The 22,680-nt window shown below is 45.2% G+C and overlaps 1 protein-coding gene and 1 pseudogene across 1 annotated transcript; both read right to left on the bottom strand.

The window, feature by feature from the left end:
* Positions 1-5,178: 5,178 nt before the first annotated feature.
* LOC136465061 (receptor kinase-like protein Xa21) lies at positions 5,179-16,406 on the bottom strand (annotated as a pseudogene).
* Positions 16,407-16,733: 327 nt separating this feature from the next.
* Positions 16,734-17,168, bottom strand: LOC136465060 (uncharacterized mitochondrial protein AtMg00810-like). Its single transcript, XM_066463950.1, has one exon. It carries the CDS (start codon positions 17,166-17,168, stop codon positions 16,734-16,736), a length of 435 nt encoding a protein of 144 aa, XP_066320047.1.
* Between the last annotated feature and the right edge of the window lie 5,512 nt (positions 17,169-22,680).

Below are 22,680 nucleotides of genomic sequence, written 5' to 3'. Positions count from 1 at the left end.
CTCTCCACACAATTGTACAGTATAACAAACAGGTTAATGTCGATTAGAAGAACACAAGAGAAATCCTTACACAACGCTAAATACATTACAATTACATCATGTAAACGACAATAATATGAAATATAGATACCCAAGAGACTGAATTTTGAAACCGGAACTAACTTGCTCAACTAATTTACTCAGCCCTCACTACTGCAAAAAGCATTTCTAGGGGCGGTTGGTAACCCTTTGTAGGGGCGGTTTGCCCAACCGCACCTACGCAAGGGTCTCTACAAATCATGCATTTGTAGGGGCGGTTCCCAAGCCGCCCCTACAAATCGATTTATAGGGGTGACTGGTGTTTCCAGCCGCCCCTATAAATCGATTTGTAGGGGCGGTTCAATCTAGAACTGCCCTACAGTATGTTTTCTAGCAAAAAAAATTCAAATTTACAATTCAAAATCGCGTTGCCGAACGTCCCACGACCAACGTTCCGAACCGTGTTCGCGTTGCCGAATGCCCCGTGACCAACGTTCTGAACCGCGTTCGCGTTGCCGAACGCCCCGCGACCAGCGTTCGCGTTGCCGAACGCCCCGCGACCGCGACTACAAGCACAAGAGTATTCTATAAACTACAATTACAAGTCCAATTCACAAGAATATATACAATCCATCATTAAATATACAAATTCCATACACATTGTTATCAACGTCCTAGAGCTAGCCTTTCAGACTCACGAAGGTGTTGGTACTGAGGATTTGTACCTTACTCAGACTCTTGGTCAAGGTAGGCGCCTCTGACGTGTACAATCTGGTCCAATATGAAGTCGCAAAGGTCGCCGACGAGCTCTAAGAGTTGATCATCCTTGTATGGGTCTCATTTCATTCATTTCTCTTCTCTCCACTACAAGAGAACAAGTTTCGGTTTAGTATTTCATACCATGTACGAAGTTTTTATACTACGGGTGAAGAGGTTCAAACTTACCCTTAAGGGGTGTCTCCTGTGGGCACCGGTGGTACTCATCATAGAACATATATAGTATCCACAATGTACACTCCCAGGCCTCTGCTTGGGGCACTGTGTGTTTTGCATATGAAAATGTTAAGTAATGCCTTTGATAGCCATGTAACAGAGTACTGAAGAAGTAAGTTACACTTACCGCACATAGTGTTTTTATAGCCAGCTTTTCCTTCCTTGCTGGATCATACCTTCCATGATGATTAGTGACATAGAACCTAAATGCCATGTTCGAATTATTTTAGCAAATACAACTTGTTAGTATCCAAAAGTGAACGTTACAAGTATGTATACAAACATATAAGCTAATGAGGAATGTCGATATGTATACATCTTGAGAATCGATATAAAGTCTTTGTATGTCACCGTGTCCTTATCTAATGAATCAAAGACCCATGTCATGCTCCTCCCGACATCGACGGCTATACAAATCCAGTGGTTGCTACATGGATTTAATCATAGAACTAGATAAGCTCTTTTGCATCGAATAAAATATATCGAACAAAGCTTTAAGTATAGAGTTGAACTTACTCGAAGTTGTATGGTAGCCATATAGTAGAGTGTTGTTGGAGATTTTTGAAAGCCAAGGCAATGTATGTCGCAACCTTAAGGGACTCTTCCCTTAGTTTCGCCATACGGATGCGCTCTTTCTCCCGAAGAGTCTTTGCAGCAGCTAGCTCTTTGGCATCCAGTGTCCACCGTTTAGGGTAATTAAAATTTGTTTGGGCTATAGCTTGAGGGTCTACATACTCAGCTTTCACACTTGGCATTTGTTTGACAATGTGCACTTGCATTCTACAAATTACGGCGTGGGTTAGTTACAACAAAATTCAAAGATTACATTCATATCATATCGGGAGGACAAGGACTTACAGGCACCACGTGCGAATTAGATTCATCTCCATTCCTCCTAGGTGAAAGCATGTGTGCATGTCATTGAAGTCAAAGACAATTTTCCCGGCTGGGCATCCAAATGTGCCGGTGGGGAAGCATGCTTGTATGATATCTATGCTCGTTGGGAGAACACGCAAGTACCAATCATGAAACCTTCTCATTCCAAGTGGTAGGCGCTGGATGTCCTAGTTTGGTAGGAAGGGCTTGCCTCTTTCATATGTTTTTGGGCAATCCTTTGACCATTTGATGGCATCAATATTTGGATACTGCTTTGCAATTTGGTGGAGTTTGCTAGTGATGGCCTCCTCAGAACCCCATGATGGGACTATTTTAACTTGGTTCTCAGGTTTGAACTGGTCATGGGAATACCACTTGGACACCGATGAGACATCTTTGATCGGAACATAAACTGGCCTTATGTTGATTGGAATCTTCTTTTGAAGTTCCCATTCAGGCACGTCCTCATCTTCTTATGCATCACCTTCTTTAGAAGGCACTCGTTGTTCATGTATCGGTTGTGCTTGTTGAGAAGACTGTGGCATCTCATCATGCACTTGCTTGGTAAGAGTTGGGGAAGTTTGTGGCATCTCATCAGGCACATGCTCGCTAGGAGGCGGGGAAGAATGTCGCATCTCAGGAATGTGGGGGTCACGAGATGGTGAAAATATCTCCTCGACTTCAACAACTCGCTCCAAATTTGGGAGGGGGGGAGGCGGCAAAGAAGCAGTCAATATAATGTCTCATTTGTGCCAGAGGATGAACTGCCCCATAATGTCTCCAAGTAACACCAGCCCCTTGGGAGTTGCATAGTCTATCCTCCATTGCATGAACTCGGGCTTGACTATATGCACCTTGACCCTAGTGTAGTCCGGCGGTATCTTATTATTGTGGTGTAAGCCACCAGGAGGATGTGCCACACCCATTGCCACCTCCATCACAGTGTTCTACCGGCCGCTGAGAAACACCAAGGTGCAACTAGTTGGTTCCTGTATGTGATCGACTGGGGTTGTGGATGTAGTGGAACCTTGGCTGCTAGGGACTTTCGGAGGGCTGCCAACTAATGCCAGTTCTCCCAGCGGTGTCACTAATATCCATGGCTCCATAGACAGTCCTTGCTCCTCCAGCGCCTTCGCAACTAGAGCCTTCACTTGGAGCTCAAGACTAGTCTCTCGGTCTCGGCCATGTTTCTTGTACATGTGCCTATCCTCTTTGAATCCTTGCTTCCAGGTCGTCCTTTTCCCTGACCCCCTGGTGCGGCCTGTGTGCTCCTTGTTTCCCAAGCCAAGGCTAAGCTCGTCCCTCTCTCTGGAAGGATTGAATGAGCCCTTCTCCTTGTCTTCATCATATTTCAGTATCCTTGATACCGCCTCTTGGGTCTCCGGCTTATCAAACTTAAGATTACTACCGAATGATTCTGTACTCCTCGCATATATCCAGTTTCTTGAGCGTACCTTCAAATTCGTCACATTGATATTCCCAGCAGCTGCGGCCTTTTCGTCCATCTTCCTAAACTACTCTTCCTTGGCATAGTTGCCACCAGGGCCTAGATGATGGTGGTGTTTGTTCCTCTTCGCCAGCTCGGTGTTACGGGCACTGAGCTCCAATGCCTTCGGTGAAGTCTTCTGAGCCACGAGCTCCTCCCATTGACTAGGAGTTATTTTGTCGAACTCGTTGAAGGGAGTTAACCCCTTTTGGATATACTTCATGTTGAGCTCTGACCTCCAACGTCAGAATGACTCTCCCATCATCCTGATAGCATTTTTTTACCAATTCGTGCTTACCCTCTGGAAATCTAAAATTGACCTTCAGCTGCCTAACCCATAGTGCATTCTTTGTGTTCTCTGCTACCTCTTTCTAGTTAGGGATTGATGGGTTCAATTTATCTCTTACTAGGGCCCCGATCGCATTACGGAATTTTCCTCTTAATTCCTTCAGCTCAAGGATCTCCCCTGCTGGCCCGACCTCTGTTATCACATAGCATGCCTTATCTGGATATAAATTTCCTTTTCTATCCCCTCGTTTCCTCTTAGGCTTGGTAGTCATGGTTGTGTCTTGAGTTTGTGGAGCAGAGGCATCGTGATCCATCTCTGTGGCTGTTGCCTCTACTCTCCTTTCCTCTACTTCGTCTTATCCAGCGAGATGTCGCGGATGTCGACGTCGTCTTTTCTGAGTTTCAGGAGGGACCTGTATATACGATAGGTCAAAGTGTTAGCAGAGGTAACACAGCCAAAGATTTAGGAAAAATTACAAGCTAAGGCTTTTTCCCTACCTCCTCGTTCGGGTCAAAATCCTTGTCCAAATCTTCCTCCGTTGGCCTCCTTCTGGCTTCACGTGGGAAAGGATCCTCGGGACTTTCATATCCCTCTTCTGAGTCATCATCATCATCCTCTCCTTTGGGGCCTTCCTCCTCGTCACACTGCTCCTGAGTAAGCATCACTTCAAGATCCTTTTCTACCTTGTTATCGAACTGTTCCTGAGTAAGCTGGTCCTCTAGTGCTTGCTCCTCAAGGGTTGCCTGCTCATTAGGCTCAGGGCATCGGGCTGCACTGTCTGATGTCCGCGACATTATTTTGCGCTTTGTTCTAATATATGCAAGAAAGTGTGCTTTAGGTACGCGAGAAGGTATAAGAAATAAAAAAGGTCTATAAACCAAAGTAGTCCTATAAAACAACAATATATCAAAAAAACGAGTAGTAGCAGTAGTAGAGGCCTCAGAAACATGTCAATCATCATTTGATCATGAACTTGGAGCATCAAGGTATCATAACAGAGAAGAGAGGAGAAGGTAATGTAGGGGCGGCTGCTAATGATGCCAAGTTCCTCACAAGTTCTTGATCATCAGCTCATATTCCATATAATGTATGGACTTGGGCAATTTCATCATCGGCAAAACAAAGGAGAGGAGAGGAGATGGGAGATTTGGCAAAAAAAGCAGGCGCTGCTTCCAAAACATAGAGGATAGGAAAGGTGGCAACAAATAGAGGAGAGGGGAGATTTGGCAAAAAAAAGCAGGTGCTGCTTCCTAGAAAAAGCAACATGACAATGTAAGAACATCGTATGCTTAATATCTTCCGAACCTGATAAGCAGATCGGACAATCAGAAGTAGTAGACAGTAGTAGTAGGGAAGTAGTAGAAGTTGCAAAAAAAACAACATCTGCTTAGGAGAGGAGAGGAGTAGAGGAGAGTAGTAGTAGAAGAGGAGTACAGAGAAGACAACAAGTACAGAGAAGAATAATAGGTGACTGCAAAATGTAAAGGGCTATGTTATATATAGCGTGTAGTTCAAGTTATGATTTGTAAGAATAACTTGCTAGTATGTTTTTGTGCGTTGTAAGGAAATTCTTTAGCTTCTTTAATGACTGGTTGGTTAGCTGCTTTCCTTTCCTTCTCTTCTTCAAAATAATGACAGCAACGCATGGCATTGTTACTGCAGCTACACTAGCAAGTGAAACCAAAACAGCTAAAATGTAGCCATGCTTCTTTCTTTGGGGTCTTGATGTCAAGCATAGTGGTACATGTAGATCAGGAGACGTTGCACACAACTTATTGTTTCCTTGGATGTACACTTCATTTGGTTTAGCAAAGATGCCGCCTCCAGGGACAGGGCCCTCAAGGTCATTGAAGGATAGATTTAGAATCTGTAAAGAGCTAAGTGACTCCAAAAGTTCAGGAATTCTACCAGACAAGTTATTCTGTGAAAGATCCGTCAAAGTGATGCCTTTTAAGTTGATGAAAGAATCTAGGATGCTTCCTTACAGATTATTTGCTTCTAAATGGAGTGACTCCAAAAGAAGGCACTGACCAAGTGTGGAGGGGATCTCACCTGATAATCGATTGTTGGAAAGACTAAGTGAATTCAGATTGATCGATCCACCAATCTCAAATGGTATGTCTCCAATGAGTTTGTTATTGGACAAGTCGAAGCCAACAGAAAGTGTAGATATCGAAAACAGTTCTCGTGGAATGCCTCCGTACAAGCTATTGGAAGAAAGATTGAGTGTTGTCAGTTGTTTGCAGCCCTCTAAACTAAGGTATGAGCCCGGTCAAATTATTTTCCTCGAAAACAAGTTTAGTAAGCTGCTCTAACTTCCCAATTGATCTTGGGATTTCTCCAGAAAGTTGGTTTTTGGATATGGTCAGAATGGACAAGTTTTGGAGATTCCCAAGCGTGTCTAGAATTTTCCCTGAAAGAAAATTATTATCTAACTCAATTACTATGAGATTCATGAACTTTCCTATCTCTGATGGTATAGAACCTGTGAATTGGTTTTCTTTTAGAACCATGACCTCTAAGCTTTTTGGGATGTTGGTGATATAATTAGATATTATACCTTGGAGGTTCTTTCTATCTAACCATAAATTTTTTAACTGTGTGCAGTTGACTAGAGAGGACATGAAAGACCAATCTCTAGCTTCAAGCCTATTTGCACCTAGATCTAGGTAACTCAACAAGGTCAGGGATCCCAGTGAAGGAATAACACCTGTGAATGAATTGCTATGGAGATATAGATATTGCAAATTTGTGGCATTGGCCAGTGAAGCTGGAATTGGACCTTCAAACCTGCTCCCTTCCAATATCAAATATGTGATGCTTGTAAGGGTGTTGCCGATACTGGTGGGAAGCGTACCTACAAGTTGGTTGGCCCCAAGTCCAAGAAAAGTAAGAGAGGAGATGTTATAAAGTGCAGGTGCAACGGTGCCTGTATAGCTGAGGTCTAGTGCTTGCAGGGTTTTAAGCTTACCTAAGCTCTCTGGAATCCTTCCTCCTAAACTGTTATGAGAAAGCAGTAAGAAAGCCAGGGAAGAAAGATTACCAAGTGAGCTAGGAATCTCTCTAGAGAGATGATTTTCGTATAAGCTAAGGTAATTCAGTGCCAAGGAAGATGCCTGAGAGAAAGGTGGGACAGACCCGGAAAGAGCATTGTGTGAGAGATCTATGTAATAAAGAGACGTGCAGTTGAACAGAGCACGGGGTATCCCACCAGTAAGGCTGTTATTTTGAAGATTCACGCATGTCAGGTTTTTGCTCTGCCCAAGAAATTCAAGAATGCTTCCTGTGAGATTATTGCCGGGGAGAAACAGCGTGTAGAGACTGGGAAGCAGGCCAAGCTGTGGAGGGATGCTTCCCTGAAGATTGTTGTAGCCAAGAATAATAGTCTGAAGGGATGTGCACCGAGCAAGGCTTGGAGGGATCTCACCTTCGAGGGAATTGCTATCATGGCCGATTGTTTCAAGACGTGAACACGCGGATATTGCCTTTGGTATCTCACCACGAAGGGAGTTCATGCTGAGGTTGAGGTAACCAAGCTAAAGTTTGGCAATGGTGTGTTGATTGTGAGCAATGAAGCTGCACACCGCAACAACGGAGCAGTGGACAGCCCTAGCGCAGCGTAGTTTCAGCTTCAAAAGGCGCCTCAGCTTCAGAAACTTCAGCTTCAAAAATTGCCGGTTGTTCGGAAAACACCATAGCTAGTGAACCAGCAGCCGATGAAGCCACAGGTACCTAGGCAAATTGACTTTAGCGCCGGGAGCAGTTCCAAGCCTGGTGTGTTGGTTACAAGGGCAGCAGCAGTCCTGGATGGGGAGAGTGCAGAGGTGGATGGCTTGTGCAAAGAGGACTTTAGATATATTCTAAAGTAATTATTATACTTGTATCTAATATGTTTTAGTTGAATTATTATACTTGTATCTAATAAACTAGGGCGTTTTAGTCATAGTTCTGTTCGAGAAAGATTTGAAGGACTTCACAGTGGTCGAAAAAAATAAGGACCATCTATCCCTAGAAAGCAAACAGTGCAAAAATAACAGGTATCAATGTCAAAGTACTTAAAAGTACCAAAAAGGTATAGAGTGACAAAATAGGTGGGACCAATACAAAAATAGATAGAGCTATATAAAAATGGCTGGATGTAATTATGTCATAATGTCTCCAAGTTGTATCTATATAAAAATGGCTAGATTAATGCCATAAATGTCTTTATAAAGGGCTAAAAATATATAGTCCAAAAAACTATATACTTCTTTTTGAACAGAAAAAGATATGCTTAAAACTAAACTAAAACATTTGTATTTCATCTACAATTTATTTTGCTAATGCTAGAGATACATGTATGGTCTGCTATAGCTAGATCGGCATCAATGCAAAAAAAATGAGTCCTATTTTATCTATAATTCATTACTGATGCTATAGATAGACATACATGGTCTGCTATTGCTAGACTGATATCAAGGTATCTTCAAGTGCTACAAAAAAGACAGTGTAAAGAAAGGAGTTTTATATATTAGTAGGACTTCTTAGAAAAAAGATTCACAAACCAATCTACTACATCATGTGCTATATTTTCCATCTGTGTCACTAACCCATTGTTGTAACGATCATGGAAGGAAGATACATTACTGCCCAATCAAGACAAGGCACTGGCTGGGCATTTCATCGAGCATATGCAAGGCGTTAGGCGATGGAACCTAGCTACCAGAGTTCGTAGAGCAACTAGAGTTCGTAGAGCAACCAGAGATCGTACTTCATAGACCAAGCAGAGTTCGTAGAGCAAGCAGAGATCTGACACTTACCGGTCCAGATGGACGATGTGCACTGGCGTGCGGGGGGCGGGACGCCGGGGTGCGGGGGCGGGACGCCAAGGGACGGCGCGCGGGGACGAACGTCGGGGGCCGGGCGTGAGACGCCGAGGGTCGGCGCGTGGGGGCGGGCGCCGGGGGCCGGGCGCGGGACGCCGGGTCGGTGCGCCGGGGCGGGCGCCGGGGGCTGGTGTGGACGGGCGCGGGACCGGCGGCGGAAACCCTAGGCGCGGGCAGCCTGACGGCATTAGAGGTAGAAGACAGCGCCCAGACGATGACTCCCGTGCGCTTCTCCCTATTTATACTCGGTACTATTTGTAGGGGTGGTTCCTGATCCAGCCGCCCCTACAAATATTTTCTATTTTTTTAAATTATAAATTCTATATTTTTTATATCATAAAAACACAAAGTAATATAAAAAATTGTGTATATGCACAAATATAATATTTTGTATTATTCTATATATGAAGAAATATATATATATAAACAATTGTAGTCAAAACAATATAGAAAACAAAAAGCAAAAATTAAATATTTGAATTTTAAAACTTCGACTACAATTTTATGACATTAAATGAAACAAAATGAAAATGTTGTAAACATAAAAGCTGTATAACTCATCAACATGTACAACTTTTATTTTGGTCATCTTGTCATGTGACTTTGTTTGAATGATTCAAATTTTAAAATTCAAACAATTTCAACTTGAAACAATATTTTGAAAGAGTAAATGATTTCAGATAAAAAACTCATGAATATCAAAGTTGTAGAACTCATCAATATGTACAACTTTTATTTTGATCATATTTTCATTTGACCAAATTGGATAGTTGAAATTTTGAATTTCACTAAATGGCAACTTCAAACAAGATTTTGAAACCTTAAATGATTTCAACAATAAAAGTCGTGAACATAAAAGTTGTTGAAATCCTCACTATCTACAACTTTTATTTTGATCACTTCTTCATGTGACAAAGTCTTAGTAAGCATTGTTCATAAATTCACATATAACTCATAGTTTCATGAACTATACGAAAAACTTGTTGATTTATGAATAATGTTTACTATCACTTTGTCAAATTAAGAAATGATTAAAATAAAAGTTGTGGATCTTGATGAGTTATATAACTTTGGTATTCATCACTTTTTCAACAGAAATCATTTAATGGTTGAAAATCTCATTCAAACTTATCATTTTTTTAAATTTGAAAATTTGAAGTGCTCAAACTTTGTCAAATGAAAAGAATGACCAAATCAACACACTAACTTGATAGGGCAAGATTTTAGAAAATTTTAGAAAAAAAATTATCACATTTGGAGTTAGTATGAGGGAGAAAGACTAGTTACAAAATTTAACCAGAGATTAAAAAGAAAAATCACAGCTGTTCATGATGATCAATAATGAACAAGTGTGATTTCTCTTTTTAATCTATGGCTGAAACTTGTAACTAGTTTTTCTCCCTCATACTAACTCCAAATATGATGGGTTTTTCCCTAAACTTTTCTAAAATCATGCTCTATCATTTTAGTCTAGTCATCTATCTTTGTCACTAGTTTTGAATAATTCAAATTTTAAATTTTAGAAATGACAGCTTCAAACCTGATTTTTTAAACAGTAAATGATTTCAGTTGTAAAGATGATGAATATAAAAGTTGTATAACTCATCAAGATCTTCTACTTTTATTTTGGTCATTTCTTCATTTCATAAAGTGTTAAGTGATTTCATAAAGTTTTAGTAGTAATAGAGTGGATGTTCAAATAGAGTCATCTAGATGTTGTAAAGGGGTAGTCTCACACACATGCATAAAATGTAGTCTCACACACATACAAATATATGTAGTCTTAAACACGTACATAAATATATAGTCTCACACGCATGCATAAATGAAGTCTTACAAACACACACTTACACAAACACTACACGTTCAACAATTAGCTAGCCCGCCGTAACGACTTTCCCCTTAACACCTTTTCTTTCCCATGGCATTATGTCTTTGGGGAGGTTCTTTTCCACAACACTGATCTTTTTGAGGAGAATTCCCTAATTTGACACTACCATCAAATCCGTTAGCTAACGGTGTTAACTGGCTGTTAAAAAATACGTTTTTGCCCCTAGAAAAAAAGCGGCGAAGCAAATTTGAGAGAAAAAAAAACCTGCGCCTTTTTTTTGCAGCTGGGCGCATGCATCAGAGGCGGGCGCAGGTTTTTTCTTCCTCTCAAATTTGCTTCGCCACTTTTTTTTCTAGGGGCAAAAATGTCTTTTTTAACAGCCAGTTAACCGCCGTTTAGCTAACAGATTTAACGTGTAGTGTCAAATTAGGGATGAAAAGTTGAAGTGAGTGTCAATAGGGAGCGAAGAAAATTTCAGGGCCAAGAAAGGAACGACTCATTTTACCAGTATCAAATAAGGAATTCTCTCGATCTTTTAGGAAAGCTGTGAATAGCGGCATCTCATCATAGTTATTGTAAACTTCAACATCGTCCATGGCATCAACTCCAATAATGTGCTATTTTCCGGAGGCAACCACGTGCTTTGTCTTCTTCTTCGGGGGGAGGTTACTTTGTGGGTCAGACATATAGAAAACTTGTGCGACACATGAAGCGAGCACCCTAGGGTCATCTTGGTAGCCTAGATTCTCGAGGTCCAGGACTCTCAATCCAATCTCGTTCAGTTGGTGTTGTTTGATCCAGCGGCATCGAAATAGGGCCACCGTTATATCCCTTTCATAATTAAGTTCCCATATCTCTTCAATGATGCCAAAGTATTGGATCTTTCGCCCCAATCCATCAAGAGCCTCTATTCGAACGCTGCTGTCTTGGTTCACATATTTACTATCCTTTGCGTGGGTATAGTACGTATACCCATTGATGTCATAAGCATTCCAAGATGTCACTTGTCTCGATGGCCCCTCCGCTAACCTACTGATGGTAATAGGAATCTAGGTCTTTCTCTAGGCGGTATATTTTTGGTCCTTAACCATATAGTTAGTCGTTGCTTTTTGGCTTGTGTTGTTTCATGACCCCCAATTATTCGAAAGGCTATTTCTCTCCGCCATAATGATACCCAAGTTGCTTTCATCAATGTACAGTTGACATCAGTTATATACTCTGTAAGATACTTTAATGCACCCGACTCACCTCTTTGTAATCATGGTTGACTGAACACTTTTCTACCACTGGTGCCCTTCCCAGCCAGCCTACCCTTTTGTGACGAGAATCGGGTTTACCAATCCCTTTCTGTACTTTTTAGGTACTCTTGACAGCACTCGACGACTTCTTCAGTACTGTAACCCTCTATCATGGCCCTCTAGGTATGCTCGATTATGCAAATAGAGTACTTAGAACCGACATGAACCGCCGTAGGACTCACATTTCATTGCAAGTAGCAAGGGCCCAGTGTCTGTATCTAATGAACATGTGAATCATGAGATGTGGCATTTATATCAAAAAAGCAGGAGGTAAACACATCTCCAGTTGATTTTGTGTCTCCACCACAAATTCATGTAGGTCACTCAGCTCTTGCTTGCCAATCGTCTTCTGTGAGATCTTCGAAAAGAAGTAGCACATGCGGGTGATGGCCATTTTCAAGAACTCCATCTTTATAGCCCTGATTGCAATAGGTAGAAACACTATCAGCATAACATGGCAATCGTGAGCCTTGCAGTGTGTTATTGACAAGTCCTTCATCGACACTAGCTTCTTCACATTTGCTGAAAACCCAGTCGGGACTTTGATTCCCGTTAGGAAAGTGCATATAGCGCTCTTCTCGTCTGGTGTTAGGTTGAAGCACGTCGCGAGCAGAGTGTATTTTCCATTAGCCTAGGTACCGGGTGAAGCTATGGCATCATGTTTAGCTGCACCATGTCTTTCCGTGCTTTCAGACCATCCTTTGACTTGCCTATGTCCATCAAGGTAGCAATGAGACTCTCAAAGACATTCTTCTACACGTGCATAGCATCAATGGCATGGGGGACCTCCAAGTCTGGCCAATAAGGCAGATACTGAAAGAAGATCGATTGTTTCTTGAAAGGTACTCCTTCGACAGGAGGTGTGCTTCTATCTCTATTTGTCCCATCTGGATTCTTCTTTCCATAGACGACGCGTATGTTTTCCACCATTCTGTACACGTGTTCTCCATTATGTCTCTCTAGAGGGGGTTCAATTCGGAGCGTTGTCATAAAATCTAAAGAACAATTTGTTGTGGTACTTGTGACTTGTCTTTAAGAAGCGTCGGTTCCTTAGGTAAACTATCTTCTTGGATGCATCCAGGTACACCCATATAGTACCATCCAAGCAAACCAAGCATCCCGTCTTCCCTTTGATCTATCCAGACAAAGCAAATAGCGTGGGGTAATCATTAGTAGTAACAAATATTATTGCTCTACATATGAAGTCCTCCTTTCGGAACACATCGTACATCTGCTCCCCATGCCTCCATAGCCTCTCCATTTCTTGCATCAAAGGCTCGAGGAACACGTCTATATCAATGCCTGGTTGTTTAGGGCTAGAAATAAGAATAGTGAGGAGAAGGTACTTTCTTTTCTGACACAACCATGTTGGGATGTTGTACATGGTCAAGATCACTGGCCATGTGCTATGGTCGCTCATCCTCTCATTGAAGGGATTCATTCCATCGGTGCTCAAGCCAAACCGTACATTCCTTGGGTATCGCTGAATTCTTTGTGCTTCTCATCAAACCTTTGCCACTGACTACAACATCAGGTGTGCAATCTTATCATCATCCACCTTGCGCTCATCATCCCACCATGTCATGAGTGCGGCTTCTTTAGGGTTTAGGAAGATACGTCTCAAGCGGTCGATCACTGGCAGGTACCACGTTACCAAGGCAGGAATTCTTCTCTGCTTTGCATCGTTGCCTAATGGAGTGTCCTCTAGGGGCTGAGATTCTTGTACCACCTTTTTTGTACCCTTCTTATTCCTCTTTTTCCCCGTGGAGGCTTCGTCCCCACCGTAAAGGTCATTGTTCTTGTACCGTCTGGCCCCACACCGGGGACATTTATCCAGTGACTTGAACGTTTCACCACGAAAAAATATATAGTGGTTGGGGCATGCATGGATTTTGTCAATCCCCATTGTCAATGGACTTATGACCTTCTTCGCTTGGTATGTGTTGGTGGGAACTGAGTTTGGTTGTGGCAGCACCCATGACAGGAGATGCAATAGATCATTGAAACTACAGTCTGACCAGCCATACTTAGCCTTCAGGATGAGCAGCTCAAGCACAAAACATAGCAATGTCCAATGTGTCGGACAACCCTTTTCAACACCATACACAGTCTCCTTCGATGCTTTTGTCACCCTTTCCAAATTTTCTAGACCTTTCGGGCTATTTAGTAAAATCTCTGGTCCAAGGGCTCGAATCATGTCCTCCAAATCATCTTCATCCCCGACATGTGCTCCACCATCATTATTGGCACCACCTTCGTCATTACCATCCCAACCACCAGCATCACCACCTTGTTCATTGCCAAACTCGAAATCTATTCTTGCATCAAGCTCTACTGAATATTGGGACAGGGATTCTATGGTTTCGTCATCGTATTCCTCCTCATCCTCATCGTTAACAATAACCGTTTCACCATAATGAATCCACACTGTGTAGTCCTCAACAAATCCTCGCATAATCAAATATGATCTAATGATAGTCATATCTGTCCATGCTATACGGTTCTTGCAATCTTTACATGGGCAAATAATTGTATCCTTATTCTCTTTCAATGTCGTTGCATGCTTCTTTGCGGCTTCAATAAATTTATCCACCTCTTCACGGAAACCTGCCTTGAACCTTAATGAACCATACATCCAAGAGTTCTTGTACTCCATCTTTTACAACAACAATAAAATAAACATTAAAGGACTACTTATTCAGATATATATAAAAATGAAACAAATTAATAATTACTTGAGAATAATTGTATATACTTTAGATATATATGAATATAAATCTAATATAATTACATGAAGCATACAAACACACCATGGTAAAGGAAAATTAATTAATAGCCCATTTATCCATAAATAATTAAAATACATATTTATTGTTTACAATAAATAATTTCAAAGACAACAATTAGCAACAATTATACTTTACCCAATATCTTTCATACAAACCCTACTCCAATTTCATCAAACATAAATTTACAAAAACAAAATTAATAAAAAAACTAAACCCTAGATCTAGATCCACATGCACATGAAACATCCATAAAACTAACTAATTGTTCACTAAAATCAAGAAACATGGACCAAATAAGGGTATGATCTTGTTCACCTCCCTAATTTACCCTAGTACATTTAAAACTCGGGTCTAATTTGCTTCATAAGTAGCTCAAGCACCATAGAAGAGAGAGAAAAACAAAACTCTAATTACTCACTAACCAACCATTAAAACTTCAAAAAAAAGTATGGAATAGTATTTTCTTACCTTCTACAACCTCTCCACCAAAGGATTTGAGACCAAAACCTTCCCCCTTAGTAGAGCAATTTTTGGAAGGTGCCCAAGGCCTCCCCACCTTTCTTTCATGGGTTGGAGTGAGTGGCCCGAGGAGGAAGAAGGTGCTGCATCTGTTTTATATGGGGGGCATTTGTAGGGGCGACTAGTGATTGAGCCATCCCTACAAATCAGAGCTATAAATACGGGGCCATTTGTAGGGGCGGCTCAATCACTAGCCGCCCCTACAAATAGCATTTCCTGGGGTGGCTGGTGATTGAGCCGCCCCTACAAATCAGACCCCATTTGTAGGGGCGGCTTGTAACACCAGCCGCCCCTGCTGTTCCATTTGTAGGGGCGGCTGGTGTTTGGGCACCCAAGCACGCCACTGTAGGGGCGGCTCCATCACCAGCCGCCCCTACAAAAAAATTGAACCATTGCTAAAAATCATTTTTTACGTAGTGCCTGGATGGAAGTGCAATGCCAAGTCTGAATAATAGTTGCACACTTTTCTGATCGTGATCTTGAGGACACGGGTTCTACGTAAAATAGACTTACTAACAGTAGCACAGTTTAGTTCTGAATCGAGATCCGTTCATCGATAAATTTAGTTTATGGTGTTGTGATTGATTAGATGTGGGGAAAATAGGAATTTTGAAGCAGGAACTTGTGGATGGAGATCAAAAGAGGAGACAAGAAATGAGCACAAAACTTGTAGGCAATTTCTCTAGGAGCTGACGGGTGGTGTGTGTTGGCCCACAGGATCACCGGCTCAGATGAGTGAACCACTCACCAGTCTTGCCGAGCGCCTACTAGTATTGTCGAGCATCCACTAGCCGTGCCAACCACGAACAAGCATTGTCCGTCCCCACACACTATGGCTGGGTCTAGAAGAAGAAGGGAGAACAGAGCAAGCACACACAATACAAGACACCAGCATTGGCCGAAGCCCTGTCTGTGAGATGGCAAATCTAAACTCTCTTTATTAAGTTGCCGTGGTAGTCTATTTATATAACTCTATTCATCTAGTCCTAGTATAATGCACATACTGTAACAGTAACTAGATAACATACAGGGCAAACTCTGCGTTGGCCACTGCATGTGCCTATAGTGCTGCAGGTGAGCATTTCAGCGTCTGCACCTACAGCGACTACAGTATCACAGCAGGAGGCCTTTTCGGCGCCGCCCTTCCCTTGCTGTGTTCACATAAGGTAGCAGTAGATAATCTAACATTCTTCCTCTAATCCTACTGCTAACCCTTGTACCCCCTCCATGCCGATCATTTCCTTCAGCTCCGTGAGTCGAAGACATCCGAGTGGCTTGGTGAGGACGTCCGTGAGTTGCCGACCAGTTTCGATGAACTCGATGACGATCTGCCCACCATCAACATAGTCCCTGAGGAAGTGGAACTTCACGTCGATGTGTTTACTCCGGTCGTGCAGAACTGGATTCTTCGCAAGGGCGATGGTGGTCTGGTTGTCCACCATCAGTGCTGGTGGGTGAGCTTCCACACCAGTCAGCTCATCCAGCAGCCGGCGTAGCCACACAACTTGGCACGCTGCTGTGGCCACTGCTACATACTCTACCTCGCACGTAGATAGCGCCACCACCTTTTATTTTAGTGATAGCCATGAAATTGGGGCCGACACAAGGAAGACGAGCACGCTAGAGGTGCTCCGTCGCCCATCGATATCCCCCGCCATGTCTGTATAGCTGAACATAGTGAGCTGCAGCCTACTCCCGCCGGTCTTGGGAAAAATGATCCCTTGATCCACCATCCCCTTGATGTAGCGCAGTAACCGCTTCACTGTAGCCTAGTGATCCTCTCTGGGATCCTCCATGAAGCGACTGACGTAGCCCACGGTGAACGCAATGTCCGGCCTCGTGTGGACTAGGTAGCGTAGACCACCAACGATGCTCCGGTAGAGTGTCGCATCCACCTTCGCCACGGTGCTAGCCTTCGTTAGCTTCAGCCAATCCTCCATCGGAGTCACACATGGTTTGCACTCAGCCATGCCGCTCCTCTCCAACAGCTTGGAGGCATATGCGCTCTGACCGAGCGTGAGTTCCTCCTTTCCCTGTCTCACCTCAATGCCGAGGTAGTAGGAGAGTGTGCCGAGATCCCTCATTCGAAAATGAGCCGCCATCTCGCACTTAAAGCTGTTGATGTCCTCCGTGCACGCGCCGGTGACAATCAAGTTATCCACATACACACCAACGACGTGCTCCTCCTTCCCCCGTCGCCGCATGTAGAGCGCGTGCTCGGTTGCGCACTATTGAAACCCAAGCTCGCCCAGCGTGGTGTCAAACTTGGCATTCCATGCTCGTGGGGCTTGCCGTAGCCCATAGAGCGCCTTACGCAGTCAGAGCACCCTGTGCTCCTCTCCCTTGATGGCAAAACCTAGAGGTTGCCTGACGAAGACCGTCTCCACCAGCTCGCTATTGAGGAAGGCCGATTTAACGTCCAAGTGATGGACGCACCAGTCTTTTGCTACTGCCAAAGCTAGTAGCAAATAGACCAACTCCATGCGCGCTACTAGCGCAAAGACCTCCTTGAAGTCTATGCCCTCGCGCTGAACAAAGCCTTGGGCGACAAGGCATGCCTTGTGCTTGACAATGGCACTGAGCTTGTCCCGCTTGACTTTGTACACCCACTTCATGCTGATCGGACGGCATCCTGGAGGTGGATCGACGAGCTGCCATGTCTCATTTTCCTCGATCGCCTTCATCTCCTCCAGCATCGCCCGTTGCCAGTTTCTATCATGCTCGGCTAGCACGAATGTGGGTGGTTCCTCAACACTGATGAGTAGCATCTCTGCATCATTGAGCAGTCTACCCGCTAGACCTGAGGGACCTGTGCCACCGACGATGTCATCCAGCCTGTGGAACCGCACCTCCTCACCTTCGTGGAAGGCATCCACGAACTCAGTGATGTCACTTGAAGGTGAGGTGAACTCGATTGGCATCGATGGAGTTCCCTGTTCCGCAGAGTGCTTAGCACATCACCTAGAGTGCTCGACACCCTGGTTGCAGTGCTTGGCACTACTTCTGGACAGCTCGTCATAACTCCTATAGTGTTCGACCACACTGTAGGAGTGCCTAGCCTCAGTCTTGGAGTGGTCGGCACCACTGCAAGATGTCTTGGCTCCACCACGGGACTGCTTGGCACCCATCCTAGAGTGGTCGCCACCACTGTAGAACCTCCCGACACCACTCCTAGCATGCTTGGCATCCCTCTAGGAGTGCTCGGCACTCTTTCCTGAGTGCTCGGCATCCCTCCTGAAGTGCTCGGCACTACCCTAGGAGTGCTCGGCTCTGCCGCTGGAGTGCTCGGGGCTCCTCCTAAAGTGCTCAACACCTCTTCCCTAGCATCTCCACCACCGTGGATGACCAAGTGCTCGATGATGAAGGTGCTCGTGAAGCAGCCAGCTTCCCCCGTGCTCAGACTGCACTAGTCCCAAGCCGCCTCCTCGATGAACATGATGTCACGTGAGACAAGCACCTTGTCTCCACGTGGGTCGTAGAGCCGGTGTGCCTTGGTACCCTCTACATAGCCTAGGAACACCATCGGTGTGCTCCTGTCCTCTAGCTTGGTGAGGTTCGATTTTGTCTTCCTGACGTGGCCGATGCAGCCGAATGTCGAGAGGAAGGACATGCTCGGCTTGCGCCCATACCAAGCTTTGAATGGCGTCTTGCCCATCAGGGCTTTGGTTGGAGAGCAGTTGAGGATGAACACCACCATGGTCACTGCCTCTCCCCAGAAGCTTGTCGGCATGCCTTTCTGTTGTGGCGAGTACGGCTCGGTGTGGTGTTGCCCCACACCCAGATCCACGCAGTACGCAGTGAACTCCACCAAATTGAATTCGCCATCACGATCAGTCCTCAGCACGCGGAGCTTCTTGCCGCTCTCGGCCTCTGTGCGTGTCTTGAACTTCTTGATCGCTGCCGCCGCTTTGTCCTTGCTCGTCAGGAGTTGCAGCCACATGTAGCGACTGCAATCATCTACGATCAGGAGGAAGTACCACCGACCACCATTTGTAGCAGGCGTGATCGGCCCGCAAAGGTCGCCATGGATGAGCTCGAGAGCTTCCTTCGTGCGATACTTGGCTGCCTTTGGGAGTGGTAGCCTCCTCTGCTTCCTGGCTAGGTAGCTATCATACAGCTCGCCTCTGTGCTTTATGTGGGGTAGCCCTCGGACCATCTTTTCTAGCCGACCACGCGTGTCGAAGCTGAGATGTTCGAACCGGGCATGCCACATCCACGGTTCCTCGGAGTGCCTTGCCACCAGGCACACCGGCTGCTCTACCTTCAGGTCGAGTAGGTACAACTAGTTTAAGGACCTCTTCACCTTGGCAAGAAGTCACTGCTCCTAGTCCCTGATCCTAAGGATGCCATCCTTGATTAGTACCTCGCTACCGCGCTCATCCAGCTGACCAATGTTGATGATGCAGAAACATAGCTATGGGATGTAATATACATCTGTTAGCACACGGTGCTCCCTATTCTGGCACCTAAAGATGATGGTGTCGCGCCCTTGGATAGCCACCCTTGAGCCGTCACCAAACTTCACCGTACTAGTAACATCGCTGTCGAGCTCAGAGAAGGATGCCTTGGAGCCCATCATGTGGTTGCTGGCACCAGAGTCCAAATACCACCGCTGCTCCTGGTCGGCGCCCACACGTCCGAGGTGAACTTGGGCGCTTGGTTCGTCGAGGTTGACGGTCTTCAGGGCCTTCCCAGGTCCTTCCACCATTGTCGCCTGTTCTCTCTCCTCAGCCTCAATGTCGTGTAGTGCACAGAACGTCGCCATCAGGATAGTGGCCTCATCCTTATCATCGGCTTGCGCCAGGTGAGCCTGAGCCTTCTTCTCCTACTTGCGATTTGGGCACTCCCATGCCCAATGGCTCATCTTCCTGCAACGCCGGCAGGTGTTGGGGTCAACCTGCTTCTTCTCCAAAGAAGCCTTGCCGCAGCGCTTGCCATCACCACCGCGGCTGGAGGAGGCTGCCTTCTCGGAGTTCCTCCGAGCAGCCCACTCCTCTTCCGTCAGTAGGAGTTTCTCGCTGTCCTTCATTGCTGTCGCCTGCTTCAGGTGCTCGTTCACCGCCCACAGACGGCCTGTCACATCCTCAATGATATCGGTCGACAAGTCCAGCATCGTCTCTATGGAGAGAGCGATCTGGATGTACTTTGCCGGCACGGAGTGGAGGTACTTGGAGACCACCTCCTCTTCATCGATGGTGATGCCATGGCTCTTTAGCTTGCTAATGAGCGTCTGCAGGCATGGGGAGAAGTCCTCCATCGCTTCACCATCTTTGAACTTGAGGTTGGCGTACTCCTGCTTTAGAAGCTGGGCCGTTGCCTTCTTTGCGTGGTCGGAACCGACGCACATCACCGCAATAGCCTCCAACGCCTCCTTAGCCAAGCTCTTCGCCCCCAACGGCTCCTTGTACTCTGTCGGTACAGCAGCGAGGATAGCCTCCAGCGCTAACATGTCATCTTCTTTATTGTCAGTGCCCTTGTCAATAGCATTCCAGAGCCGTCGGGCTCTGAGCTTAACCTTCATCGCCAGCGGTGCCACTGCTGTCGCCCATCTCTGAACTGCCCGTCATCGCCAGCGGTTAGTCTGGCGATGGCGCTTGTACGGCTCCGATACCACTTGTTGGCCCACAAGATCACCGGCTCAGGTGAGTGAACCACTCACCAGTCTTGTCGAGCACCCGCTAGTGTTGCCGAGCACCCACCAGCCATGCCGACCACGAACAAGCGTTGTCCGTCCCCACACATTATGGCTGGAGCTAGAAGAAGAAGGGAGAACAGAGCATGCACACACAATATAAGACACCAGCGTTGGCCGATGCCCTGTCTGTGAGATGGCAAATTTGAACTCTTTTTACTGAGTTGCCGTGGTAGTCTATTTATACAACTCTATCCATCTAGTCCTCATGCTGTAACAGATTCTGCACTGGCCACTGCATGTTCCTACAGTGCTGCAGGTGAGTAGTTCGGCGCCTGAACCTGCAGCGGCTACAGTATCACAGTAGGAGGCCTTTTTGGTGCTGTCTTCCCCTTGCTGTGTTCACACAAGGTAGCAGTAGATTATCTAACAGTGTGAGGGTGCTGCACTACACATCGTCGGCGGACACCTCCTTCTTGGCGTTCGGCATGAACGTCGTGGCTCTCCACGGCCGGCTAGCAGCGGTGACATCCAGCCTCGCGTCTGGCCTACAGCCAGCAGCGGTGACGTCCCTCCACAAGTTGAGGGAGGGGAGAGAAAGCACCCACACTGGGGGCAATGGAAGAACCGAAAAGGCAGGCTAGATGCAATGCACCTCGTCGAAGCGACGGAGCTCGTGCTGGCCCCGCAGTTCCTAATTGACAACAACGCCGTCATCCTCGTCCGTACCGGCAGGCGCGTCTGGCCGCCGGGTTCCCATGCGCGAGGTCGCGTCCGCCTGCCGGTTTTTCCGTGTGCGAGGTCGTCCATTCCATAACACAGCGAGGAAGCGCGGCAGTTGTCGTGGGCAGGGAGCGGGGAGCGACACAGAGATGAAGGGCGGCGGTTGGCGGCGTGGTGAGTCGTGGATACACGGAGTCTTGTACGCGGTACGTGCGGGTGGGTAAGAAACTTTCCAGTGAAAAAACCTTCGGCCAGAGTCGAGCGTTTGTTGAGGGAAACACGCATTTCATGTCTGGAAGTGAGGGAACGCTCTGGGCCCACAGCTAACCAATTAATCAGATGCGTTAGATGTACATCCAAGTGAGGAGAAATAAGGTGAGTAAGATGGTTTTGGCTAATTTCTTCACTCCTTTATAGATATATATAGATATAGATATAGATATAGATTTTGGGATGGAGGGAGTATGGACATACATATCAAAAAAAAATTTGCATCGCAATTATGGTTCTCCCAACTGCCAGAATCTGGAATTACCTTGAATGCCAAGGATTTTCTTAAGTTTCAAAATGTAACCGCCAAGAAGTGTAGTATTGTTTGCTGCGGACGTAAACCTCCAAGGAAATGGATATATTTTTGAGTGCTAGTCCAAACTGCCAAGATAGTTTTTTATTTTCTTGAGTGCTAGTCCAAACCGCCAAGGTATAGTAATTTCATGTTTCCTTGAGTGTTAGTTTAGATTTAATTGGGTGTAATTGGAACCCCAAGGAAATTCTCAGAGCTTCAAAATAAAAAAAAATTGACTTTTGCAAATGAACTCGAATGGAGATTGGTCATAAACCAAAGTTGTAGTATTTGACGAGACCTAAAACATTTCAGTTGAAACTTTTTAAATTTGAAACCCATTTAGGATCTCAAATATTCATTACATGATTCAATAAAGTTAATAAAAAAAGAAAAAGTAATTCAGCCCGAAGCGCCAGGTCATAGGTTCGATTCCCATGTGGCGCAGGAGAAAGGGCTTTGGCTGATTTATGTTTTTTTGCTCTTGCTCTATAATGCCTTGAAGGTTGCTGGCCCTCAAAAGATACTAATTTACTTGGTGGTTGGAACATTTTCTTGTCACATTGGCAAATTAAGTGTGTCCTAGTTTTCTTGGCAGCCAGCCTCGAAGGAAATCATTCTTAAGTGCCAAAACCGTCAAGAAAAGCAATTTCCCTTCTCCTCTATCCGTGACAGAGTTGGTTTGATGGTTAGCGAAGGATCATTTCCTTAGCGGTTTTAAGCACTCAAGGTAACTCAGGATTGTGATAGTGTCCTTTGATTCCAAGGCGAAGATTCACTTACCTAGACAAACATAAAT

This window comes from Miscanthus floridulus, chromosome 7, assembly GCF_019320115.1.
Source record: "Miscanthus floridulus cultivar M001 chromosome 7, ASM1932011v1, whole genome shotgun sequence".
Classification (NCBI taxonomy): Eukaryota; Viridiplantae; Streptophyta; class Magnoliopsida; order Poales; family Poaceae; genus Miscanthus; species Miscanthus floridulus.
The sequence above is the reverse complement of the archived record's forward strand: the minus strand, read 5'-3'. Positions and strand labels throughout refer to the sequence as shown.

Coding starts and splice junctions, on each gene's coding strand:
- LOC136465060 (XM_066463950.1), bottom strand. CDS start 17,168: ATGCGGCGACGGGGGAAGGAGGAGCACGTCGTTGGTGTGTATGTGGAT.